Source organism: Bos indicus x Bos taurus, chromosome 9 (genome assembly GCF_003369695.1).
Source record: "Bos indicus x Bos taurus breed Angus x Brahman F1 hybrid chromosome 9, Bos_hybrid_MaternalHap_v2.0, whole genome shotgun sequence".
Lineage (NCBI taxonomy): Eukaryota > Metazoa > Chordata > Mammalia > Artiodactyla > Bovidae > Bos > Bos indicus x Bos taurus.
In genome coordinates, this window is record NC_040084.1 from 98,819,882 (window position 1) to 98,844,612 (window position 24,731).

A 24,731-nucleotide genomic window follows, 5' to 3' on the forward strand; every position below is an offset into this window, starting at 1 on the left:
AAGTAAACTAATATATATAAAGTACACTCAGTTTAATTACTGGTATATAGAGGTATCCAATACCTGTTAATTACTAGTATATGAACAGAGATCTGTACCATACTGAACCCTAGACATGTTGAACTTCATTAGGAAACTTTCTGAAGCAATATCCACTGCCCATAATATTCAGAATGATGTTTCTGAGGGCTCCCAGTTCTCTTCTGTAAAATGAAGCTGAGTTAGTCGGTAGGGATCGATGACCTCTGGCTTCCTAAATAGACAAAGCAACTTTTCACTTGGATAAGACAGAAAAAAAGGATCCCACTACTACGGGACACTCTTCCTGACCTCCCTCTCCAACTTCCCGTGGTTCTCTGAGGTGCCACTCTTGAGTGTCTCATTATTACAGCTTTTAGGCTAAATTATAGCATTCTATTTTTGGTTGTTTTTCAAAAGATATGGTATGGTCTGCAGTGTGTCTAAGTGCTGTAATGATGAGCCATCATGCAACCAAATTCCATAGTTATATTTAACTTGGTTCTCTGAGTTAAAAGTCAAGCCATCCCTATTCATTGCATTCGTGTTTACTTTCAAACCAAACAAGAATGTAGTCTGAACTGGATCACGGGTTGTGAGGCTGCCCTGCGGTGGTTTCAGACCTCAACCCCCATTTTGTTGTTAGAGGGGATGAGGCTGACCACAGTTTATTCTAAAAAACTGCCTAGTGATTTCATAGGGAATAACTGTGAAACCAGTATAAGTGATACCTTATATTCTTGGATTTTTAATAGAGAATTTAATTTGGTTCCAACTTACCCTAAGAGGCACCTTTGTGCCTAACCAGTTTATACCAGTACTTTATTATTATTTTTTAGGATATGGTGTGGGGGAGACTCTGAAGTCTTTGAACAGGTGGCAAGATCATCGATTATGCACTGAGAAGGTTAATTCAGCAGCAGTGTGAAAAGACAGGTTGAGGGAGTGGAGAAAGACAGAAAGAAGGCAGGGAGGTTAGGAGGGCATGGCGGTGCTCCAGTGGAGGAGTTCCCAGGGCCAGAACCAGAAGAGGTGGTGAGGATGGAGCCCCAGGACCGGATGAGTGAAGGGGAGGGTGGGAGGAGGACACAGATTCAAGAGCCACCTCAAAAAGAAAGTAATAATAAGATGACTTCGTAACACGAAGGATGCAAAGGATGAGAAAGAGATCTTGGCCCTGAGCAGCTAGGAACCTGGCTGTATCAACATGGGGTAAATAAGAAAAAGATAAAAGTTTGAGGGGGGGAAGCTTATCTTTGGAACAAACTGGATCTGAGGGGCTAGCAAGACACAGGCTCCTGGAAATGTGAGCTGAAGTTCGGGAATGAGGTGAGGACTGCCTCACAGGAGCCTTGACCATGGTGGTGTTCTTTTGGATAGCCTAGTTCCTTTTATCCCTCCATAAACGATACATACTTTTTAAGGTCATAGTCAATCTTCTCTTTAGAAAGTAGAATATTGCAAATAAGAGCCTCTAACTTTGTGCTGAAGTAGTCTCAGGCATGACCGTTTTATCATTCACCATCTTTGACCTTCTATAATTCGTGCTAAGTCACTTCAGACGGACTCATTGCAACCCTATGGCCTATAGTCCACCAGGCTCCTCCGTCCGTGGGATTCTTCAGGCAAAAATACTGGAGTGAGTTTCCATTTCCCTCTCCAGGGGAATCTTCCCAAGTCAGGGATCAAGCCCATGTCTCTCGCGTCGCTTACACTGGCAAGCAGATTCTTTACCACTAACATCACCTGGGAAGCCCACCTTCTCTAATAAATGCTTTATATAGCTTTTCTATTTAAATCATGGAATTTTTAGCCATTTAAGAAAGTAAATAATAAGTTCTTATAGTTAAGAAAACTGGGACCAAGAAAGTATGGGGGAGCTGGTCAGGTTTACACAGCCAGTTATCTGCGGCCTGGTCCCTGGCCCTCTGCACTCCGCACTGGAGCAGGTTTCCAGACTGTGCAACGTGGGGGACGCCAGACATCTCACTGTCTCCTGTCCTGTCTCCACAGTACAGCTTGTACTGTGCCTTCAGAATTGTTCTTGTACTGTGCCTTTAAATTGTTCATTTGTATTCCTTTGGTCTCTTAAATCCTCCTAAAGTTCTGAACATTAAAAAAAAAAAAACAATTCCTTTCACTCCCTACTCTCTTGAGAGTCTAAATACTGTCCCTTCTACCGACAGTATTCTCGATTTTTGTAACCAGTCTATAGTTTCTACTCAAACACAGTGTACCCAGTCCCTTCTTCCCCCTCAAGTGTTGTTGTTTTTTTTTTTTTTTCATGGCTGTGGTTTAAGCATAGCATGGACTGCTAGCTGAAAGGGACTGTTGCATAAAAATTGATCCCCTGTCCACCTTCATGGGGTCCCTTAACTCTGGTGATATGAACTGATCTTTTATCTTTCATGCTACCCAGCCATCACCAGCCTCTTCTCTGAAGGACAACGAGTTGCTTTCTTAGGACTGATGAGGAATCAGTGCAAGTTGGGAGAAGAGATATTAATAATACACAAACGAGATCCTGTTTCTTGCATTAAGAGCTATAAACATCTTTCCAAGCTGTAATTGTCAAGGCTCATCCCGTTGTCGATCCCCAGTAGAGTACAGTGTAATTAAATGGCCTACAGAACTGCTTCAGCCTAACACTGTAGAAATTAATGCTCTTTCTGGCTTGTTTCTTTTCCTACTGGATAGATGCCTTGAACCTACGGAACCAACAGGTCATCTGCGTCACTCTCAAAGTCCTACAGCATCTGGTTGTGTCAGCTGAGATGGTGGGGGAAGCGTTGGTGCCCTACTACCGGCAAATCCTTCCCATCCTGAACATCTTTAAGAATAAGAATGGTGAGTTACCCCAGGAGTCATAATGTCTTTTAAGCACTAAAAATGGGGGAGTGCTTTGAAGTAGAGTTAATTAGCAACACATTTAGGATTTATTATTGCATATAAACCAAGATCCACTTAGAGATCTAAACAGCATAACCCCTACCCCTTCTTCTCCTACTCCCTAGGGAAATAGTCAAATCAACAATTTCATTTATTACTCTTCACACGTACAGCTTACTTAGCACAGAAGCACTGAAGCAGTTCTGTAATCTTACAATAATAAAATTGTAAAGTTTTTAACTGTCTTTGAATATATTGGTAGGTTCTGAGTTTGTCCTTTCTCTTGACAGTAATTCTGCCTTTAGGTATTTTCTCTTAAAGTTACTTTTTATTAACTGCTGCTGCTGCTGCTAAGTCACTTCAGTTGTGTCCGACTCTGTGCGATCCCGTAGATGGCAGCCCACCAGGCTCCCCTGTCTCCAGGATTCTCCAGGCAATAACACTGGAGTGGGTTGCCATTTCCTTCTCCAATGCATGAAATTGAAAAGGGAAAGTGAAGTCACTCAGTCGTATCCGACTCTTTGCAACCCCATGGACTGTAGCCTACCAGGCTCCTCTGTCCATGAGATTTTCCAGGCAAGAGTACTGGAGTGGGCTGCCATTTATTAATTGATTTAGGATGAATTTTAAAAACAATATTATTAAAATCTGGCACAGGTTGTTTGGAGAGTTTTAATACGTTCTCCTATTTCTTAAAAAAAAAAAATAGAAAAACAGATAATCTTACTGTTACTTAGTTACTTAGCTGATGGTAAGTACTGATTTAAAAAATATATGCTGATGCATTTATTAAAAAAAATATCATTCGGTACACTTTGGAAAGCACTGGTGCACTCAAGTGAATCTGCTTCACCCGAACAAAGGTATGAGCGAGTCGTGCTGACCTCCTGGGAGGCAGCGAATGTACGTCTGTTCATTGACAATGTGATTTTCTTTTTGTACCTGTTGAAACGATGTGAATCTAATTTTCTTTCATGTTGCTAACTTTGAAGTCTCGTATTTCTCATATGCACGGTGTAAGTCAACATTTGAAGTTAATTTCTGACAGCCCTGTAAATAAGTTAGTAATTTAGTGGAACAGTGGATGAAAACTTTGCAATATAATCTGCTTATTGTATAGAAAGGAAAAAAAAATCAAACCAAAAACTGCACATATGACAGTTTCCATCACAAACAAGTCCTTTGGAATCATTATTTTTCATATAATTCCTAAATTACTGTTAAAAGTCTCCTTATATCAGGCAGACTATTCAGGGAATCATGGGTTCATCAGAGTCTGTAGCTATCTTTCAGTAGCAGGACCTACTTGTATGTTGAATATTAAGCATGTTTAGTAAAAACAACTTCAGCTAGGGTTATAGGAACTTAAGAATGCTCATAATGGGATGAATTGATACACATTGCAAAATATTTAAGAACTATAGAGTTAATGTAGACATTTAGATGAGATGGTTACTCTTTCAGGAAAGTAAAAGTTGAGTGTTAGTAATTCAACCTTTTATGATCTAAACTGAAAGTTTTAGTTACAGCATTTCTACTTTGTGAAACTTGCTTAAGTATTCTTGATTCATAATTCATACTTTTACTGTCTAACAGCATCAAATAAGAGATAGAGATAAGTCAGAAATGCTAAAGTCAGAGATGAAAGAAGCAGGGAATACCCACTCCCAGAAATCTAAATTATAGTCAACACTTCTGAGTTGTGTGATTCGCAAATGTTTCCTCAGTAACCCTCACAGGAGCCTGTGATATGTGGACCATTACTGTCTCCAGTTTTTCACTGTGACTCTTCTCCTGCGTAAGCGCTTCCTTCTGTGCTTGGCGGTCGTGAAAAGGGAGCACCAGAGTCTTTTCCACCTTGCTGGAGTGGGAGTAGGGGCTGCCCCCACATGGGCTAATGTCCTCCTGGTCCTTGGACCTGGATCTGGAATCTAAGCATCATCTGTGTCTTTGTATAAAAGAAGAGAAACAGTGATATTCAAAAGGTGATTAGAATCTCCTCGTCCTCAAGGAACCCTGTAAAGAGTAAGTACAGCTGCCAGGAAGACAGATAAATCTCCTGGGAGCCCTAGACTGTTCAAACCAGTTGGCTCCCGTGTCTGCCTCGTTATATTGATACTATCAATACTTATTTAATTCTTTAACTTATAAATGTTCATATGCTTCACAAAAGAAGTGATTGGGTTTAGGAATATACCCCTATTTCGATTTTATCAAAATGGAGATTTTATCGTTTCTATCACAGCCTTAATTGGTCCTACACACAGCTAATTATTTTGGAACATTTCTAAATGGAGGCACCAGGAATTTGACATTCAGCTATTTTTCTGGTTAATATCTTTCTGACATTTGAGGGGGAAAAATATTAGCTTCAACTTCATTTTCTACTTTTCTTAGAAACCTGTCAGTACGATGCTGGAATGCAGTTTGCTGTATTTCCGGAGGGTCCTATTACCAAATCGGAGCATTCTGTCTCTAAAACGCAAAACTATTCTTTAAAGTGGCTATTTCCACAGCTCCAATCCTGCCAGTAGAAGCTCATCACAGGATCCCCAATTATAACAGTATTTTCAGCCTAAAAACAATTTAGCTTTGATAGCATTTTAAAAAATGTTGCTTCATGATTATATTTTATTCATATCCACAGAACCACATATACATTTTTATTTAAGCAGATGTCCTTCGTGACAGATATATTTACCTAAAAATAGATTAGAAATTTGCAGCATTACGATTAGGAAAAAAATTTTCATTCTTAATTTCCGTGTTTCTGCGAGCGATTTCATTTTCTGTTTCCTTTTTCCCTACTTGCGCATAATCGATGTCTTGGTCAATTCATATTCAAAGATATATTTCTTTCCAGTTCTATAGCAAAATGTTTTTGAGACTGAGACCCAGTATAAATGACTGAAAGAAGGCACGAAAGGGGCTGTTCCTTCAAATACAGTGACCTTGTCCTTCTGCTGGTGTCCTTTCAAAGCACAAGCTTTAGCATAATTCGACTGCCTGCTCTTTTCTTGCAATTTCTGTCCTGTTTTCATGTCAGCTGGACCTTGTGTGAAATGGTCAGAGGGGCCGAGCAGTTTGCCAGTGCACCGCCGGGCCAGCGGTCTCCCCAGGGGACCAGTGGGGATAAGCAGAACCCGGAGGAGCGGGTGGCGCTGTTAGCGCCAGCCTGCGTCCCCAGCCCCACAAGATCAGGCCTGCTCTAGGACATAGAGTGGCTGGAATTTCTGTTTATGAATAACACACTTTCAAGGGTTTGTAATTAGACTGTGCTTAAAAAAAAATGCAGCAGACAAGTGGGTGAACTGCAGAGTGGGATAAAGAGTAACATTTGAGAGCAGAAGAGATGTGACCTTGGGCAGATCGTGTAACTTCTCTGAACTTAAACTTCTTCATCTGCACACAATACTTTGATAACGTCTTTTCTGTGAGGTTGGCACGACAAATTGAGATCGTGGCCGCCCCTTCATGTGGGGCCTGGCCTTGACTGAGGATTAAACGAGAGAGTCATTACCATCTCACAACATTATGTGTGTGTGCTCGGTTGCTCAGTCCTTTCCGACTCCCTGTGACCCCATGGACGGTAGCCCACCAGGCTCCTCTGTCCATGGATTTTTCAGGCAAGAATAGTTGAGTGGGTTGCCACTTCCTAATCCAGGGGATCTTCCCGACCCAAAGATCGAACCTGCGTCTCTTTTGTCTCCTGCGTGGACAGGCAGATTGATCAGTAGTGCCACCTGGGAAGCCCCAGACAACATTACACACACATACAATGTTATACACATATATGATATTGTAAACCAGTGTAGTGACACTGTATAAATTAGTACAACGCACAGGAGTAGGTGACTTAATGTATTATATCCCCTGGTGGTGGCTCGTCCCCTGTCCTTCTGTGGGCCTGTGCGTGAGGCATGACCCCTCATGCCCGGCTCAGCTGCACGTGTGTTTCACAGGACTCATCCTGCCTGATTGCCAACACCAGGTGGGGGCCAAATAAATTAAGGACTCTGTGACTCACTCAGGGATAACTGGTTCTCTAATCCGTCCCTCCCTGGCTAACTCGAATATGTGTCGGATGTTTGGGGGTAGGTCCTTATTTTTAAAAGAGAAGCCAAGTGTGACAAGCCAGGGGTGACTGGATCAGGGTCCTCTTTGGAAGATGCAAACTAGCATCTAAGCTTGAACTTGTTTTCTTTAATTCTGAGTAATGAATCGTGGACATCTAAGATAGGCTGTCTTTCCAGTGACTGCTGTGGAGCAAAAGAGAGATAAGGGTTTCTATGACAGCAATCTCTTCTTCCTTTGTTCTTTCACAAACATTATTAAAGGTTTCAGAAAATGGAGATGGTGGGAATGCTCAATTTACAGCTTTCAGAGATGTAGCTACAAAATTAACGATGCAGTGTATTGCATTTGAGAAACATGAGCCAATAAATGGCATTAAAACATTTACAGTTAAAATATGGGGCTCTGCCAGCAGAGTAGGGTTTTCCAACCACCCTACTTTTCGGAGGCAATCCTTACTTGGGTACTTTTTTTTCTAATTGCGCCAGTAGTCCTGAAATAGCTTCTAGTGGAAACAGTTAGGAGATTCCATATATCAACAGCTCTAATAATACATTAATGTCATGTCACAGAATATGCAGAAGTAAAAGAAATAATGAGATAACATGCGCCCATGTGTGTGAACATCAAACAGTCTTAGATTTATCTATGAGTACTTCCGAAAATGTATGTTGTAGCCTATAGAAGTCCATGAAAAGAGATTTAAACTTTTCAACTCAAATTCAGACACATTAAATAACACAGGAAATAAAGCATTGAATTGAATTTTGGGGATTTTGAAAAGTTTGTACCAGATCTTTCACCCTGATATTTAACTAGTTTCGTTTTCCACTAATAGTCTATTTAAACAGCTGCTAATGAGAACCTAAGAATTCCCAGTCAACCTGTTTCAGATTCTCTTCATGTATTTCTGTGAGTTCTATGGGACCTATTTTTATGGTCCTTTAAAATGTTGATGAACTGTTGAGAGCTGATTGTTTACAAAAAAATTTCTTTAGTTCTTACGCCTTACAATTGACTTGCATAAAGTTTATTTCACAGAGCTTTTAATTTTGAATTAAGAGTCCCCCCGCCCCACGGAATTCTATACAAATTTTAGCACGATTTAGAAATTTGCTTCATGTTTTCTTCAGCGTCGTTGTGTTTATGAGACTCGAAAGCCTTTTAATGTCTTAAGTTTACAGAGCAAACTATTATTAATAGAATACTACTCCACAATTCCTGAAAGGTGGATTTGGAATGATCAGGTATCTATGTAAACTCTCCTGAACTCTTCTTCCACTCAGACATAACTAGCTGGTCTGAAAAGAATCAAGGCGTCTAAGAGATGCCAGATCCACGTAACTGCCCTTTGATCTATGCCCCTCTCCAAATTTACTAAACTACACTTTATCAGACCATTAGTTTCATGGCCAAACTGTGTTGAACTTTCTTTTTTCTGTGCAGAGTGTGGCACACCGAGAAGAATCAGTTGCTTAATATGTGGTTGTGTGAAATGTATTCACTGACCTAGTCTGTATGACCATTACTTGTTTATCCAGTCCTATCCTAAACAGCCCCACTACTTCATGAGATGTTGTTGTTCAGTCACTGAGTCGTGTCCGACTCTTTGCCACCCCATGGACTGCAGCGCGCCAGGCTTCCCTGTCCATCACTGTCTCCCGGAGTTTGCTCAAACTTATGTCCATTGAGTCAGTGATGCCATCCAATCATCTCATCCTCTGTCACATCCTTCTCCTCCTGCCCTCAGTCTTTCCCAGCATCAGGGTCTTTTCCAATGATTCAGCTCTTTGCATCAGGTGGCCAAAGTATTGGAGCTTCAGCGTCAGCATCAGTCCTTCCAATTAATATTAAGTGTTGATTTCCTTTAGGATGGACTAGTTTGATCTCCTTGCTGTCCAAGGAACTCTCAAGAGTTTTCTTCAGCACCACTTCATAAGCTAGCTTGTCCTATTTCCAAAGAGAAAATCACTCCCTATAGTAAGTGAAATATATGCCAGATATTACTATCTGGTTTATATCTCTCATCTGAATCACACAGGATAATGTCTAGTCCCTTTTCCAAATGACAGGCCAGCAAACATCATATAAAACTTTCCTACCACTTCAGTCTTCACTTCTCCAAGTTCAATGTCCTTTCTTCCAAGAATTCTTCACAAGATCTTCTAGAGGCCTGACAATCTTATAGGATGGAGATGGTGGAGACACGCATCTGTGAACACTGATGGTTCTGCAATGATCCAAGAGAGCAGTCCCATGGGACAGAAGGTCCCAGGAAAAGAGGCTTCCGTGCCCTCACTTGATGCCCCTGTATGTGGTCAGTCCATAAAATGCCCATCTTACCACCGTGAACTCTTACCATTATGCTGGGGGCAGGCACATACTTTCAGCTGCCTCCACCTGCTCTTCCCTGTAGACCGCCATGGTTGCCTCTGCCCAGAATAAACATTCTTCTCACTGTCTCTATATCTTGAAACACATGACCTGCTGGGATGATGACCAAGGGGACCAGAATGTGCTTCTGAAGGCTGTGCAGGCTGTGTAGGGCCACTGTAATGAACTACCACAAACTGAGCAGCTTAAATAACCAGAAAGTACTGTGTCAGTTCTGGAGGCCAGAAGTCCACACCCAAGGTGTCAGCAGAGTCACGCCCTCCAGGTTTTGGTGGTGGTGGTGGTGGTGGTGGTTGTTCAGTCGCTCAGTCATGTATGACTCTTTGCGACCCTAAGGACTGCAGCATGCCAGGCCTCCCTGTCCATCACCAACTCCCGGAGCTTGGTCAAACTCATGTCCATCGAGTTGGTGATGCCATCCAATCATCTCATCCTCTGGCATCCCCCTCTCCTCCTGTCTTCAATCTTTCCCAGCATCAGGGTCTTTTCCAATGAGTCAGTTCTTCACATCAGGTGGCCAAAGTATTGGAGTTTCAGCTTTAGCATCAGTCCTTCCAATGAATATTCAGGACTGATTTCCTTTAGGATGGACTGGTTGGATCTCCTTGCAGTCCAAGGGACTCTCAGTCTTTTGGGAAGAATCTGTTCTCTGCCTCTCTCCTCGATTCTGGTGGGTCCAGCCATCTTTGGGGTTCCTTGGCTTGTAGAGGCATCACTTCAGTGGCTGCCTCCATCTCCACATGACGTTTCCCCCGTGTGTCTGGCTCTGAGTCTCATCTCCACTTCTTATAAAGACACCTGTCCTTGTCAGGCTTGGACTAGGGGCCCACCCTATTCCCATATGACTTCATCTTCACTTTACTAATTACATCGGCAATGACCTGATTTCCAGATAAGGCCAACTTCAGAGGTTCCAGTAAGGGCTTGAATTTGGGAGGGAGGTTCTTCAACTTAGACCAGGTAACTCCTTCCCAGAGTGTGTGGCGGTACAGCCCCGTCCTTGATGAGTAAAGCTGGAGGTTTTGCGTGCCTTCCATTCATTCCATCACATCGCCATCACTGAACCGGACCTAGCTGCTTAAAGCCTGATGAGAACTCCCTCTTTTATCAATGAGGAAAAGCTCTCTTCCTTTTCCTTTCATCAGTAAGTGAGTTTTTAGTTAAGAAAGGAACGAGATCTAGGTACATTTGGAGTAGAGGAGATGGCAGGAAATTGATTTTTTTTTTCCCCTCTTTGGTAATGCTGCAAACTAACAAAGACAGTCAGCAAATGCCTTCACACTGGGTGCTTCCCGGGATGTCCCAGGCTCCCAAGGGCACTGCCACCACCCTCTGTGCAGAGGACCCCAGGCCTCCACTCTAGGTCGCAGACTGCATCATCTGCGCCTGTCCCTGCCCATCCAGCTGGGTGAGAGGGTCAGACCACTCTGCCTGAATGTGGTTTGGATCAGTAAATAGGGATTCAGCTTGTGAACCAGGACAAGTGGGACACTCTGTGGAAAAGCAAGCGGCGGGGAGTGTGTAAGAGTGGAGACGCGGCGTCATGTTTCTGGGGCGGGCACCATGGCTCAGGGCTTGTGAGCCTGGACTGGTCGCAGAACTGCTCTGTGCCTTAATCTCCTTAGGGTGAAAAGCGAGTTATTGGGAAGATGACAAACAGCTTAGTGACCTGCAGAGAACCGTGGGCGATGATTTCGTAGAAGTGTGGGCAGCATGAGAGTAATGAGGGTGGATGATGAAACGTGAGTGAAATTGCTTTGCAGATTACCAGGTGTTAACCTGTAGTCTATCGCCTATCTCGCAAGATGGACAAAGTTATACATAGGTAGTTTTGTGTTCCCTCAAAGAAAGTGAAATTAAATCCATTAGAATTAATATAAGATTTTAGTGAGGTGATTAGATGAAAAATAAATATTCAAGAATCAATATATATTTTTTAATATGCCAGTAGTCAAAAATGCAATACAAAATTTGTTTTCTGGATGCTAATAGTTCCTGCTTGCAGAGATATTCCATCAGAGATAAACTTCTACTGTCCAGCTCTCCCTCCCCCAGAAGATAGTTCTCATTCCTCCTTTGGACCCCTCAGTTCACTTCAGAAGCAGGCAGAAGTATTTAATCAAAGGGCTTTGCCTTGGGAAACCAGAGATCCATCAGGAACTGCTTGCCCCGATGGAGCCTCTTTCCAAGACAGACACTGCTTTCAGTGTCTAAATAGCCTTTGTGTTTGTAGTTTCTCTGTATGAATGTTAACAACGCTTAGTCTCCAGGTTTCATCCTGCATTTGCTCCATCATTCTAGTCCCACCACTGCTCCCACCATGTAAGTTCACCTAAAGGGATCAGACTGTCAGAAGAACTCTGAACTGCAGACAAAGTCAGCACCCAGGCACATCTTGATAGTCCTGGATCAAAGGCAAGTTTACTGGATCAAGAACAATGTGCATTTTTAGTTAATCATAAAAAAATCAATTTCCATTCATCACTTCTAAACTGAAGTGGAGGATGAGATGGTTGGATGGCATCATGGACTCAAATGGACACGATTTTGTGCAAACTCTGGGAGATGGTGATACACAGGGAAGCCTGGTGTGCTGCAGTCCATGGGGTCGCCAAGACTCAGACATGACTTTGCGACTGAACAACAAAAGAGGGCCGCAGGTTGTGCGGAAAGAAAGGCTTGACGGGGGGCTGGAACTGAGGGGCCACCCGTGCCCCACTGCCTGCTCACTTGAATGGGCCCCGTGGCCCACACCCTGGTCCTTGACCTCAAGAGACCCAGCCTCAGCCCAGGCTGAAGACTCCGAGGAGACAGCCGGCCTCCCAGGAGCCTTCCGGGATCCCGCTCTGACATGGAGAACAGCGTCCTCCTCTGTAGGTCTTCCTGACCTCTCTCAGGCCAGCTGGATTCTATTTCCTGGCCTGCCCAGAGGCAGGGAGACAGCGGGGACAACCGGCCACTTGTTAACCTGTCGGCTGAGCTCTGTTTGCAGTGTGTGTTGTAGCCACCGGGCCCCCTCTGAGTACTCCACAGAGACCTACGGACTGAGGGATCTGATGCCAGCTGGTTCCCAGTCCTTAGCCCCCCACTGATCACTGGCACCTTCCTGAGCAGGAGATTCCACCAGTTCAGCTACGGCCTTTGAGATATGCCTCCAGATATCTGTGTAATATGCTTGAATGTATACAAAAACTCACAATGGATCCCCGGTGAGCAAGCATGCAAATACTAACCCAAGAGGGGGGAAAAAAAGGATTCTTTTCTGTTTATGCAACAGAAAGTTTTACTTAATCGGACCAAGAAAGCATATAATGATTTTTAAAGCTTTAATTTAAGGAATCTCCTATATTCGGCCGGATCATACTTTGTACTTTTTAAGTCACTTAAATATCACCTGTTCTGGATTTGCGGATAATTAAGGTCTCATTCTCGTTTTCCATTATATGAAAATCTTTCAGGAGAGCCAAAGAATGGCTTTTTAGGGGTCTCTATGTGGGCACTGCAGAGAAAAATAAAAATGTCACCAGTGTAATTGTTGCACTGAATATTTGTTATTCATGACATAATTAAAAGGCAAATTTCAAAGCAGGTTGGAGACCAAAGAAAATTTTTTAAAGCCTCCTTCAGTGGGAGAGCCTTGCCCTGACACTGCATAAAACTCAGCAAGGCCCGTGTTATTCCACTCACTCAGAGGTTCCTCAGGCACTTTGAGTCACACGCGTAATTCCAGTGCTTCGAATCCCTTTTAATAGAACTGATCAAAACTGGAAACTTCCTCTACCTTCAAGTATTCTCCTCTCTCCCAGCTTGGGTTTGCTCTGGACTGGAAGCTGGCAGTGGGAAACGGCTTCGCCTCTGTTCCTCCGCCTTATGTTGCCGCCTCCCGAAGCCCCGGAACCCTGGCTCCCCAGGTCTCACCGCACAGGGTTGTCAGGGTCCGGGAGGCGGACCACGAGGACAGGGGGCCTCTTACTGACCGACGCCGCCCTGAGCCGGACCCCCACCCCGAACGCGGTTCTCATCCTGGGCACTCACCTCCAGTTTAGAGCTCTGGTCCCTCTGCCCTTCCGGAAGCCGTCATCCAGGACGGAAAAGACCCCATAGCATCGCTCCCTCCCACTTGAAAAAGATGCTCCCTCACCCCGGCCCGGGAAATTCTGGGAGCCCAGCTCCCCCGGAACTGCTTCTCGGGCTCCGTTCACTTCTCGTCTTCATGTTGCCCACTGCTGGGGGCACACAGGGCCCTTCCTTCCAGGGGCGTGGGGCTGGCACGGAGCACAGCCACAGCCGCCTTCAGAGAAATCTCAGCCCTGTCGCCACACGCGGTCTCTCTTGAAAAGCCTGAACTGTCCAGTCGTGGGGCGGGTCCCCTGAAAGCCCTCGGTCCAGAAGCGCTGGCCCCACGATGCCCAGCTCGACTCCGCGCCGCGCTGACTCCGGTTTACTCAAGCCAAACACGAACCTGTAGGAGGAATTTTCCGCCTAGTAGGAAATAAGCTTTCCATTTTTATCATCCTCTTCAAAAATATGTATTTTTCACATTGACAGCAAGGGGAAATGTATATAGTCAGCATCAGCTGAACCATCAATGAAGGAGGAATTGAAAAATACAACAGACACATTTCCTTAGAAAAACTGAAAATATTATCGATATTTGTTTGCTTGCCTGCTTTCTGTATGAGGCTCTCATATACATCTTGGATTAATGTTCCAAGTAATAAAGAAAAAAGTAATGATGGCAGTGTTATTATGAGTACAGTTCTGATTGGATCCTTCCAAGAACGATTTACTTTTCCCCCCCCAAAACACAGTACTTTAATATCAGCTTTTTGTGAGCCTATTTATATCCATTTTGAGATGGCGGAAAACAAAAAAATGATGCTCCTTTCAGTGACTTTTAGATTTTGCAAAACTATTATAGCTCTGCCTCTACTTCCCCCAGATGAATCCCATATTTTTTTCTTAAAATTTATTTCTTGAGCCTTGAAGTTATCTTTATCACAAATGAAAAAACTAAGTGATACAATATTTAAATTTTAAAAGCAATAATATAATTGGGCCACACTAACAAGATTATTGCCCAGTAATTCTCCCACTATTTCAAGCTCTGTTTCTACCTCCAGTCTGGTTGAGTGTTTATACACATAAAGGTTTTGAGGAGTTTGTAGTTCTTCTAATGGAAATCACTGAATATTATCTATGTTTCTGTGTGAGTGTATTGCTTTCTTAAAAATACCGTAAGTAACCATCTAACCAGGTGGTGAGATGTAGGTCTGTCTAGAAAATGTGTTATCCTTTCAAGTGAAGTCACTCAGTCGTGTCCAGCTCTTTGCGATCTCGTGGACTGTATCTTACCAGGCTCCTCCATCCATGGAATTTTCCAGGCAAGAGTACTGGAGTAGGGTGCCATTTTCTTCTCCAGGGAATCTTCCTGACCCAGGGATCGAACCCAGGTCTCCCACATTGCAGGCAGACGCTTTACCGTCTTTGCCACCAAGGAAGCCCAAAGACTGGAGTGGGTAGCCTATCCCTTCTCCAACAGCTCTTCCCAACCCAGGAATCGAACCAGGGTCTCCTGCACTGCAGGCGGATTTCTTTTCTTTTCTTTTTTTTTTTACCAACTGAGCTGTCAGGGAAGCCCTTTCAAAGTTTCTTATAAACTGTGAATATAGAATAATGATATTCAAGGGAAGTAGTGCAATGTTTATATTTTTGTGATGACCAACCAAAATTTTTAAAAATTTCTGTTAGGGTTTTAGGCAACAATGTAATAAGGGGAAGGGTGTGATGACAAGCCTGTCAAAATCTGCTCACACGCTTCTTTTCTTAAACACCTGCCGAGCTGTCCATTGCTTGCTGTGGTACACTGGGCCTGCTTTCTCTTCCCTAAAGGCTGGTCTCAGTACCTCCAGGAAGACAAATGCAACAGACTTAACACCAAGAGCCACTGAGAGCAGTGTGTTTTTTACCAGTTATTTGGAAGATGCCAAAGAGAGGACCACACAGTACATTATTCACTGATTCATTGAATAAAAAATTGAGTGTTTACCGTGGGCCAGCACAGCAAATCCTCCTCTGTTGTTGCTGTTTTTCAGTCCCTAAGTCGTGTCCGTCTGTTAAGCTGCAGCACACCAGGCTCCTCTGTCCTCCAGTGTCTCCCAGAGTTTGCTCTAATCCATGTCTATTGAGTTGGTGATGCTCTCTAACCATGTCATCCTCTGCCGCCCCCCTCTCCTATAAATCCTTGAAAGGTTGAAAGTGTGCTGTCTTGCAGCCATTTCCCATTTACCAAATGCATCAGACACCTTTGCAGCCTTGCCCTGTGTCCGAGCCAAGACACGCCTCTGCAGGAGACCTGAGCAGTGAAGGAGGTTTCCACCCTCAGAAGAAAGCAAACTGGAGCTTTCTTATGACCATACAGCACCCCCCAACCTCTTCTATACTCTTTGGTAATTGACCCTGAGATCAGGGCACACATTTGGGACAGGAAAAATCCTAGATTTGATGGGAGACTTGTTGAGACTCTTCAGTGGAAAGAAGCGTGCTGCTTAGACTTAATGCATTTTCTGAGCAAATGAAATAGTGAGCTATATAAGAAAGATATAGATTTACCACTATGACCATTAACTTCTTGTAGAAGAATGGGGGAATCCGCCTCCTCAGCCTGGTTCCACTTTTCCATTCCTGGGGAGATTACGAGGAGACGCTCCTTAAGTGAGCAACCTTCACATATTGTGATTTAGTTTGTTTTGATTTCCAGCTTTATTGAGATGTCATTGACACATAGTATAAGTTTAATTGCAAACCATAATGATTTGATATATGTATATATTGTGAAATAATTACCACGTGAAGGTGAGTTAGCACCTGTCACCTTACATCATTACAAATTTGTTTTCCTTGTGATGAGAACTTCTAAGATCTATGATGGTGTTAGCAACTTTCAAATATGTAAGACAGTGTTGTAACTGGAGTCACTAAATATTGTTAATCAGCTGTCTCTTAGAATTTCTAGGACCAAAGTTTGCTGCATCTTTGTTAAGTGCTCCTTTATACATAATTCCTGCTAAATCTTGGCCAGGAGCTACTTTATGATATGTGTATTGTGTTTATAAACTCATCCAAAAAGCATCTGAGACAATTAGACCGGAAACTATTAACCAAGTAGATTTGAGAGTCCATCCAAATGCATAGGACATAGACCATGGGGGACAATGCTTCATCTAGAGCATTCTCCAATGTCAGGAACACTTCACAGATCTAGACTTATTCTAATCTAATTGGCCTAGAGACTCAAACAGCAATAAACTAGAAGATCTGGGGTCTTTTTAAATGTCTGGGTATAGTCACTAAAATATAAATTCCATGAGGACAAGAACTTTAATCTCTTTGTCATTGCCTTATCATCAGTTCCTGGGAGTTCTTAACTCAGTAAATATTTGCTAAATAGATGGATGAGTAGATAGATGGATAGGGTATTCATTTACTCTTGCCACCATAACAAACTGCCACAAATTTAACTGCATACACAATCAGTTCAGTTCAGTTCAGATACACAGTCATGCCCAACTCTTTGTGACTTCATGGACTGCAGCACGCCAGGCTTCCCTGTCCATCACCAACTCCCGCAGCTTGCTCAAACTCATGTCCATCGAGTCGGTGACACCATCCAACCATCTCAACCTATGTCATCCCCTTCTCCTCCCACCTTCAATCTTTCCCAGCATCAGGATCTTTACCAATGAGTCTGTTCTTCACATCAAGTGGCCAAAGTATTGGTGTTTCAGCTTCAGCATCAGTCCTTCCAATGAATATTCAGGATTGATTTCCTTTAGGATGGACTGGTTGGATCTCTTTGCAGTCCAAAGAACTTTTAAGGGTCTTCTCCAACACCACAGTTCAAAAGCATCAATTCTTCAGCACTCAGCTTTTTTTAATGGTCCAGCTCTCACATCTATTCATGACTAATGGAAAAACCATAGCTTTGACTAGATGGATCTTTGTCAGCAAAGTAATGTCTCTCCTTTTTAATATGCTGTCTAAGTTTGTCATAGCTTTTCTTCCGAGGAGCAAGCGTCTTTCAATTTCATGGCTACAGCCACAGTCTGCAGTAATTTTGGAGCCCAAGAAAATAAAGTCTGTCACTGTTTCCATTGTTTCCCCATCTGTTTGCCATGAAGTGATGGGACCAGTTGCCATGATCTTAGTTGTTTGTTTGTTTTTTGTTTTTGAGTTTTAAGCAAACTTTTTCACTCTCCTCATTCACTTTCATCAAGAGGCTCTTTAGTTCCTCTTTGCTTTCTGCCATAAGGGTTGTGTCATCTGTATATCTGAGGTTATTGATATTTCTCCCAGCAATCTTGATTTCAGCTTGTGCTTCATCCAGCCGGGCAGTTTGCATGATGTACTCTGCATGAAAGTTAAATAAGCAGGGTGACAATAACAGCCTTGGTATACTCCTTTCCCAGTTTGGAACCAGTCTCTTGTTCCATGTCAGGTTCTAACTGTTGCTTCTTGACCTGCAAACAGATTTCTCAGGAAGCAGGTAAGGTGACCTGGTATTCCCATCTCTTTCACAATTTTCCACAGTTTGTTGTGATCCACATAGTCAGAGACTTTGGCATAGTCAATAAATCAGAAGTAGATGTTTTTCTGGAACTCTCTTGCTTTTTCTATGATCCAATGAGTGTTGGCAATTTGATCTCTGGTTCCTCTGCCTTTTCTAAAACCAGTTAAACATCTGGAAATTCTTGGTTCACAAACTGTTGAAGCCTCACTTGGAGAATTTTGAACATTACTTTGCTAGTGTGTGAGATGAGTGCAATTGTGCAATAGTTTGAACATTCTTTGGCATGGCCTTTCTTTGGGATTGGAATGAAAACTGACCTTTTCCAGTCCTGTGGCCACTGCTGAGTTTCCCAAATTTGCTGGCATATTGAGAGCAGCACTTCCACAGCATCATCTTTCAGGATTTGAAATGGCTCAACTGGAATTCCATCACCTCCACTAGCTTTGTTCATAGCGATGCTTTCTAAGGCCCACTTGACTTCACATTCCAGGATATCTGGCTCTAGGTGGGTGATCACACCATCATGATTATCTGGATCATAAAGATCTTTTTTGTACAGTTCTCCTGTGTATTCTTGCTACCTCTGCTTAATATCTTCTGCTTCTGTTAGGTCCGTACCATTTCTGTCCTTTATCGAGCCCATCTTTGCATGGAATGTTCCCTTGGTATCTCTGATTTTCTTGAAGAGGTCTCTATTCTTTCCCATTCTGTTGTTTTCCTCTGTTTCTTTGCATTGATCGCTGAGGAAGGCTTTCTTATCTCTCCATGCTATTCTTTGGAACTCTGCGTTCAAATGGATATATCTTTCTTTTTCTTCTTTGCCTTTAGCTTCTCTTCTTTTCTCAGCTATTTGCAAGGCCTCCTCAGACAACCATTTTTTGCATTTCTTTTTCTTGGGGGTGGTGGTGATCACTTGCATTTCTTGCATTTTTCTTTCTTTTTGCATTTCTTTTTCTTGGTGGTCAAGAAAAAGATCACCGCCTCCTGTACAATGTCTCGAATCTCTGTCCATAGTTTTGCAGGCACTCTGTCAATCAGATCTAATCCCCTGAATCTATTTGTCACTTCCACTGTATAATCATAAGGGATTTGATTTAGGTCATATCCGAATGGTGTAGTGGTTTCCCCTACATTCTTCAATTTATGTCTGAATTTGGCAATAAGGAGTTCATAATCTGAGCCACAGTCAGCTCCTGGTCTTGTTTTTGCTGACTGTATAGAGCTTCTCCATCTTCGGCTGCAAAGAATATAATCAATCTGATTTTGGTATTGACCATCCAGTAATGTTCATGTGTAGAGTTGTCTCTTGTGTTGTTGGAAGAAGGTATTTGCTATGACCAGTGTGTTCTCTTGGCCAAACTCTGTTAGCCTTTGCCCTGCTTCATTCTGTACTCTAAGGCCAAACTTGCCTGTTAACTCCAGGTATCTCTTGACTTCCTGTTTTGCAGTCTAGTCCCCTGTGATGAAAAGGGCATCTTTTTTTGTTGTTAGCTCTGGAAAGTCTAGAGGTGGCAAGAGGTCACTTGATATCAGGGACTTCCCTGATAGCTCAGTTGGTAAAGAATCTGCCTGCAATGCAGGAGACCCTGGTTCGATTCCTGGGTCAGGAAGATTCCCTGGAGAAGGGATAGGCTACCTATTCCAGTATACTTGGGCTTCCTTTATGATCCAGCTGTTAAGAATCCACCTGCAATGTGGGAGACCTGGGTTCGATTCCTAGGTTGGGAAGATCCCCTGGAGAAGGGAAAGGCTACCCACTCCATTATTCTGGCTTAGAAAATTCCAGGGACTGTATAGTCCATGGGGTGGCAAAGAGTCAGAGTGAGCGGCTTTCACTCAGTCATGACTGAGCGGCTTTCACTTTCTTTCTAGAAGGTCTTGTAGGTCATCATAGTGGTGATATTGAATGTTTTAAGGGTTTGGAGCCAATGGACTTGGTTAAATAATATGATCAGAATCTAACAGGGCTGAAATCAAGGTGTCAGCCACCCTGCATTCATTATAGAAGTTCTAGAGAAGGATCTACTTATTGGCAAAAGTTCCAGGTGGCTGTAGGACTAAAATCCCCATGTCTTGGCTGGCTGACAACACTGGGTAGCTGTCAACATCTAGAGGCTGCCCACCTGCCCTGGTTCATGGCCCCTTTCATCTTCAAAACCAGAAATGGCAGCTCAAGCTTTTCTCACACTTCTGATCTCTCTGACCAGCCCTCTCACATCTCATCTGCCTTCTTCTGTTGCTTTTAAAGGCCCGTGCGGATAATCTTGGATAATCTTAAGGTCAAATTCTCTTACAACAGTACTTAGACTAGCGTTTGGTTGAATAGCAAGAGGGCAAAAATCATGGGGGACATCATTAGAATCATGTCTTTGGATTAAGTTAGCCAAAAGCTGATGTCCAGGTGGCCATGACTGGAACCTTGAGGCATATGTTCAAGAGGACACAGAATTAATCTTACTTCCTAAAGTTTTCCCAAAGTCAGCGCAGTTCTATCCTCCCACGATAAATTCAGAGAAGACTGCGGATGTGCAAAACTTGGAGAGGGCGGCAAGATACAGAGTTGAAAGGTCTTAGTGTCATCTCAGAGTTGAATCACCTTATCTAATAGTTTGATGATTCATATTTAAGTGGAGAGAAGAATCAAGAAGTTAAACCTGTCTTTCAAAAAACTGGCCTGTGACAGAAGGACAGCATCCCCAGCCAAATCTGATCAGCTTGTTAGACAGTGGTGTTCTCTCTCCTACTTATGCTGCTCGACACAGACAGTATATTTCACTTCCTGAGTAATTCCATCCACATACCTAAAATTCCCACAGGCCAGAATAGAAAGGACAGGGAAGTATTGTTTTTGGAATTGCTGTAGTTGCTTTACAGATGAAGAAGCTAAGAATTGGATCAAATGATTTGCCCAAGGTCATATGACCGAAATGAGCCACGGCCAAAGCCTCAAAAATAAATAGATCCTACATCCAAACCTGAATGGCAGATACTCTGAAAATGTAAATTGCTTTGCCAGAAATAGGGGTTTTGAGCAACAGATTTCTTTCATTTAATGTACTAAAGTAAATGGAAGTTTCATTGATCCACTTTAACAATTATTATGTGCTGTCAGATCAAAGCAGCTGTTGCTAATCTCCCCCACAAATTCATATGCATTATAAAGCAAAAATGTTTTCGTATCAATTTCTTTTGTGGAGTAGTGATCAATAATAGCTTGAGAAAAACTTCGAATACAGGAAGCTAGCAGCAAGTTCACCTGATTAAAAGCGTCAAACATAGAGCACTAACTAAATCTCTAGTGTAACTTCACTCTTTTTGCCAGAAGGGATTCAGATGTATGTTCTTAATCTAGTGGCATTTCTTCTCACAATTTTCAACAAAAACAGTGTACATAGTCTAATCACCTTAAGGACCAGATCTTTCTAGAACGAATTTTCTCCCTAGAGCACATTTCAAAATAAATGTGGAAGCATTTAACTATTTCATTAAATCTAAAATGTAATCAAGTATTAAAAATATTTTATATTTTATGCATCCATGAGAAATAAAAAGTGTTTCCAATTAAACTATGACATGCTATTAGTCCTGAGTCAGAAATGTAAAAATAAAAAAATTTTAAAAAGTGACTAAATGAAGTATATTGAGTCTAACACAACTTGCAAAGTGAGGCAATTGCTATCTCAAACATGAAAAGTCAATCGTCGTGAATAGAATGAATATCCCATACCATCCACTCTCTGGAATTTTCCTATACATCACCTAATTCTCATGATTACCATATTATTAAGTATTAAGTAGTAATACAACTACCAAGTATTAAGACCAGTTTACAAACAATGGAAGTATTTTAGTGCTTTACCTAAGGTCATTCAGAAGCAGTCAAGATTCAAAACAAATTAGTTTGATTCAAAATGTATTTATTTTGTTTTCTAAAGCTGGCTGGCTACAGTCCATGGAGTTGCAAAGAGTCTAACACGACTGAGTGCGCACACACACACAAAGAGGTTAGAAGCTCTTCTTTCCCTCTGCTTTTGATTTCTTGGTCAATGTATCACCCATTTCTTGGGTATGGACCCAGATGATAAAGGGCAAAGAGGCCAGATCAAAGACAGTATTTCAGAGTGCTGCTGCTGCTGCTAAGTCGCTTCAGTCGTGTCCGACTCTGTGCGACCCCATAGACGGCAGCCCACCCGGCTCCCCTGTCCCTGGGATTCTCCAGGCAAGAACACTGGAGTGGGTTGCCATTTCCTTCTCCAATGCATGGAAGTGAAGTCGCGCAGTCATGTCCGACTCTTAGCAACCCCATGGACTGCAGCCTACCAGGCTCCTCTGTCCATGGGATTTTCCAGGCAAGAGTACTGGAGTGGGGTGCCATTGCCTTCTCCGTCAGAATGCTGGGTACATTGCAAAACTACGAAAATAGATAGCTTTATTAGATAACTCAGATCCACATGAACATAGACATTCACACACATTTTTAAAATCAAAAGAATTCTGAGGGATACATTCAGTTCAGTTCAGCCACTCAGTCATGTCTGACTCTTTGCAACTTCATGGACTGCAGCACGCCAGGCGTCCCTGTCCATCACCGACTCCTGGAGCCTACTCAATCTCATGTCCATCGCGTCAGTGATGCCATCCAGGCATCTCATCCTCTATCGTCCCCTTCTCCTCCTGCCTTCAATCTTTCCCAGCATCAGGGTCTTTTCCAATGAGTTTTGGAAGTATTGGAGCTTCAGCTTCAGCATCAGTCCTTCCAATGAATCTTCAGGACTGATTTCCTTTAGGATGGACTGGTTGGATCTCCTTGCAGTCCAAGGGACTCTCTAGAGTCTTCTCCAGCACCACAGTTCAAAAGCATCAGTTATTTAACACTCAGCTTTCTTTATAGTCCAACTCTCACATCCATACATGACTACTGGAAAAACCATAGCTTTGACTAGATGGACCTTTGTTAGCAAAGTAATGTCTCTGCTTTTTAATACACTGTCTAGGTGAGTCATAGCTTTTCTTCCAAGGAGCAAGAGTCTTTTAATTTTATGGCTGCAGTCACCATCTGCAGTGATTTTGGAACCCAAGAAAATAAAATCTGTCACTGTTTCCATTGTTTTCCCATCTATTTGCCATGAAGTGATGGGACCAGATGCCATGATCTTAGTTTTTTTTTTTTTTTTTTTTAATTTTGAGTTTTAAGCAAACTTCTTCACTCTCCTGGTTCACTTTCATCAAGAGGTTCTTTAGTTCCTCTTTGCTTTCTGCCATAAGGGTTGCGTTATCTGCATATCTGAGGTTACTGTTATTTCTCCCGGCAATCTTGATTCCAGCTTGTGCTTTATCCAGTCTGGCATTTCACATGATGTACTCTGCATGAAAGTTAAATAAGCAGGGTGACAATAACAGCCTTGATATACTCATTTCCTGACTTGGAACCTGACTGTTGTCCCATGTCCAGTTCTAACTGTTGCTTTTTGACCTGCATACAGGTTTCTCAGGAGGCAGGTCAGGTGGCCTGGTATTCCCATCTCTTTCAGAATTTTCCACAGTTTGTTGTGATCCACACAGTCAAAGGCTTTGGTGTAGTCAGTAAAGCAAAGCAAATGTTTTTTCTGGAACTCTTTTGCTTTTTCAATGATCCAGCGGGGGGATACATTAGTGGATGCAAAAATTGAGATAGATATATCTCAGTTTCTATAGAGTACCTCTACAGCAACAGACTTTATTTTCTTGGGCTCCAAAATCACTGCAGTTGGTGACTACAGCCATGAAATTAAATGACCCTTACTCCTTGGAAGGAAAGTTATGACCAACCTAGATAGCATATTCAAAAGCAGAGACATTACTTTGCCAGCAAAGGTGCATCTAGTCAAGGCTATGGTTTTTCCAGTGATCATGTATGGATGTGAGAGTTGGACTATAAAGAAAGCTGAGCACTAAAGAATTGATGCTTTTGAACTGTGGTGTTGGAGAAGACTCTTGAGAGTCCCTTGGACAGCAAGGAGATCCAACCAGTCCATCCTAAAGGAGATCAGTCCTGGGTGTTCATTGGAAGGACTGATGTTGAAGCTGAAACTCCAATACTTTGGCCACCTGATGGGAAGAGCTGACTCATTGGAAAAGACCCTGATGCTGGGAAAGATTGAATGCAGGAGGAGAATGGGACGACAGAGGATGAGATGCCTGGATGGCATCACCGACGTGATGGACATGCGTTTGAGGGAACTCCGGGAGTTGGTGATGGACAGGGAGGCCTCATGTGCTGTGATTCATGGGGTTGCAGAGAGTCGGACACGACTGAGCGACTGAACTGAACTGAACTAAACAGGCAAAGTAAAACAATTCAGTGAACACATGACAAATCAAGGACTGTATCTACTACAATGTGTCTATGGGGTCGCACAGAGTCTGACACGACTGGAGCGACTTAGAAGTAGCAGCAGCATGTATAGCTGATACCATCATTTAATAAATTTTCCTTGCTTGATAAATTTGAATTGTGTTTTATTAGCCAGTGATGATGTTTATTTCAGAATTACTTGATGCAGAAGGCTAAAATAATGACTTCCATGTGATTATTACATTGATTGGAAAATTTTAATAAGTTACAGAGCAAGTATAAACCTTAGTCTCAGGAAATTTAATTTGCTGAATATTTTTGTTTTTCAAATACAATTCTTTAGGGAGAGATCACTTGTTTTACATGGAACAGTTCACAATCTCTTTATCCTAGCTAATCACATAGCTTCCCCCCCACCAAGAATTCTTCCAAATGACCATAGGAACAAAGATT

At 42.6% G+C, this 24,731-nt stretch overlaps 1 protein-coding gene across 1 annotated transcript in view; it reads left to right on the forward strand.

Annotated features, from left to right (window-relative positions):
• PACRG (parkin coregulated) overlaps positions 1-24,731 on the forward strand; it is a 531,079-nt gene that overhangs the window by 289,985 nt on the left and 216,363 nt on the right. The window contains exon 4 of the mRNA XM_027551999.1: positions 2,716-2,865. Within this exon, the coding sequence (XP_027407800.1) occupies positions 2,716-2,865 (150 nt within the window). The remainder of the gene's footprint in view (positions 1-2,715; positions 2,866-24,731) is intronic.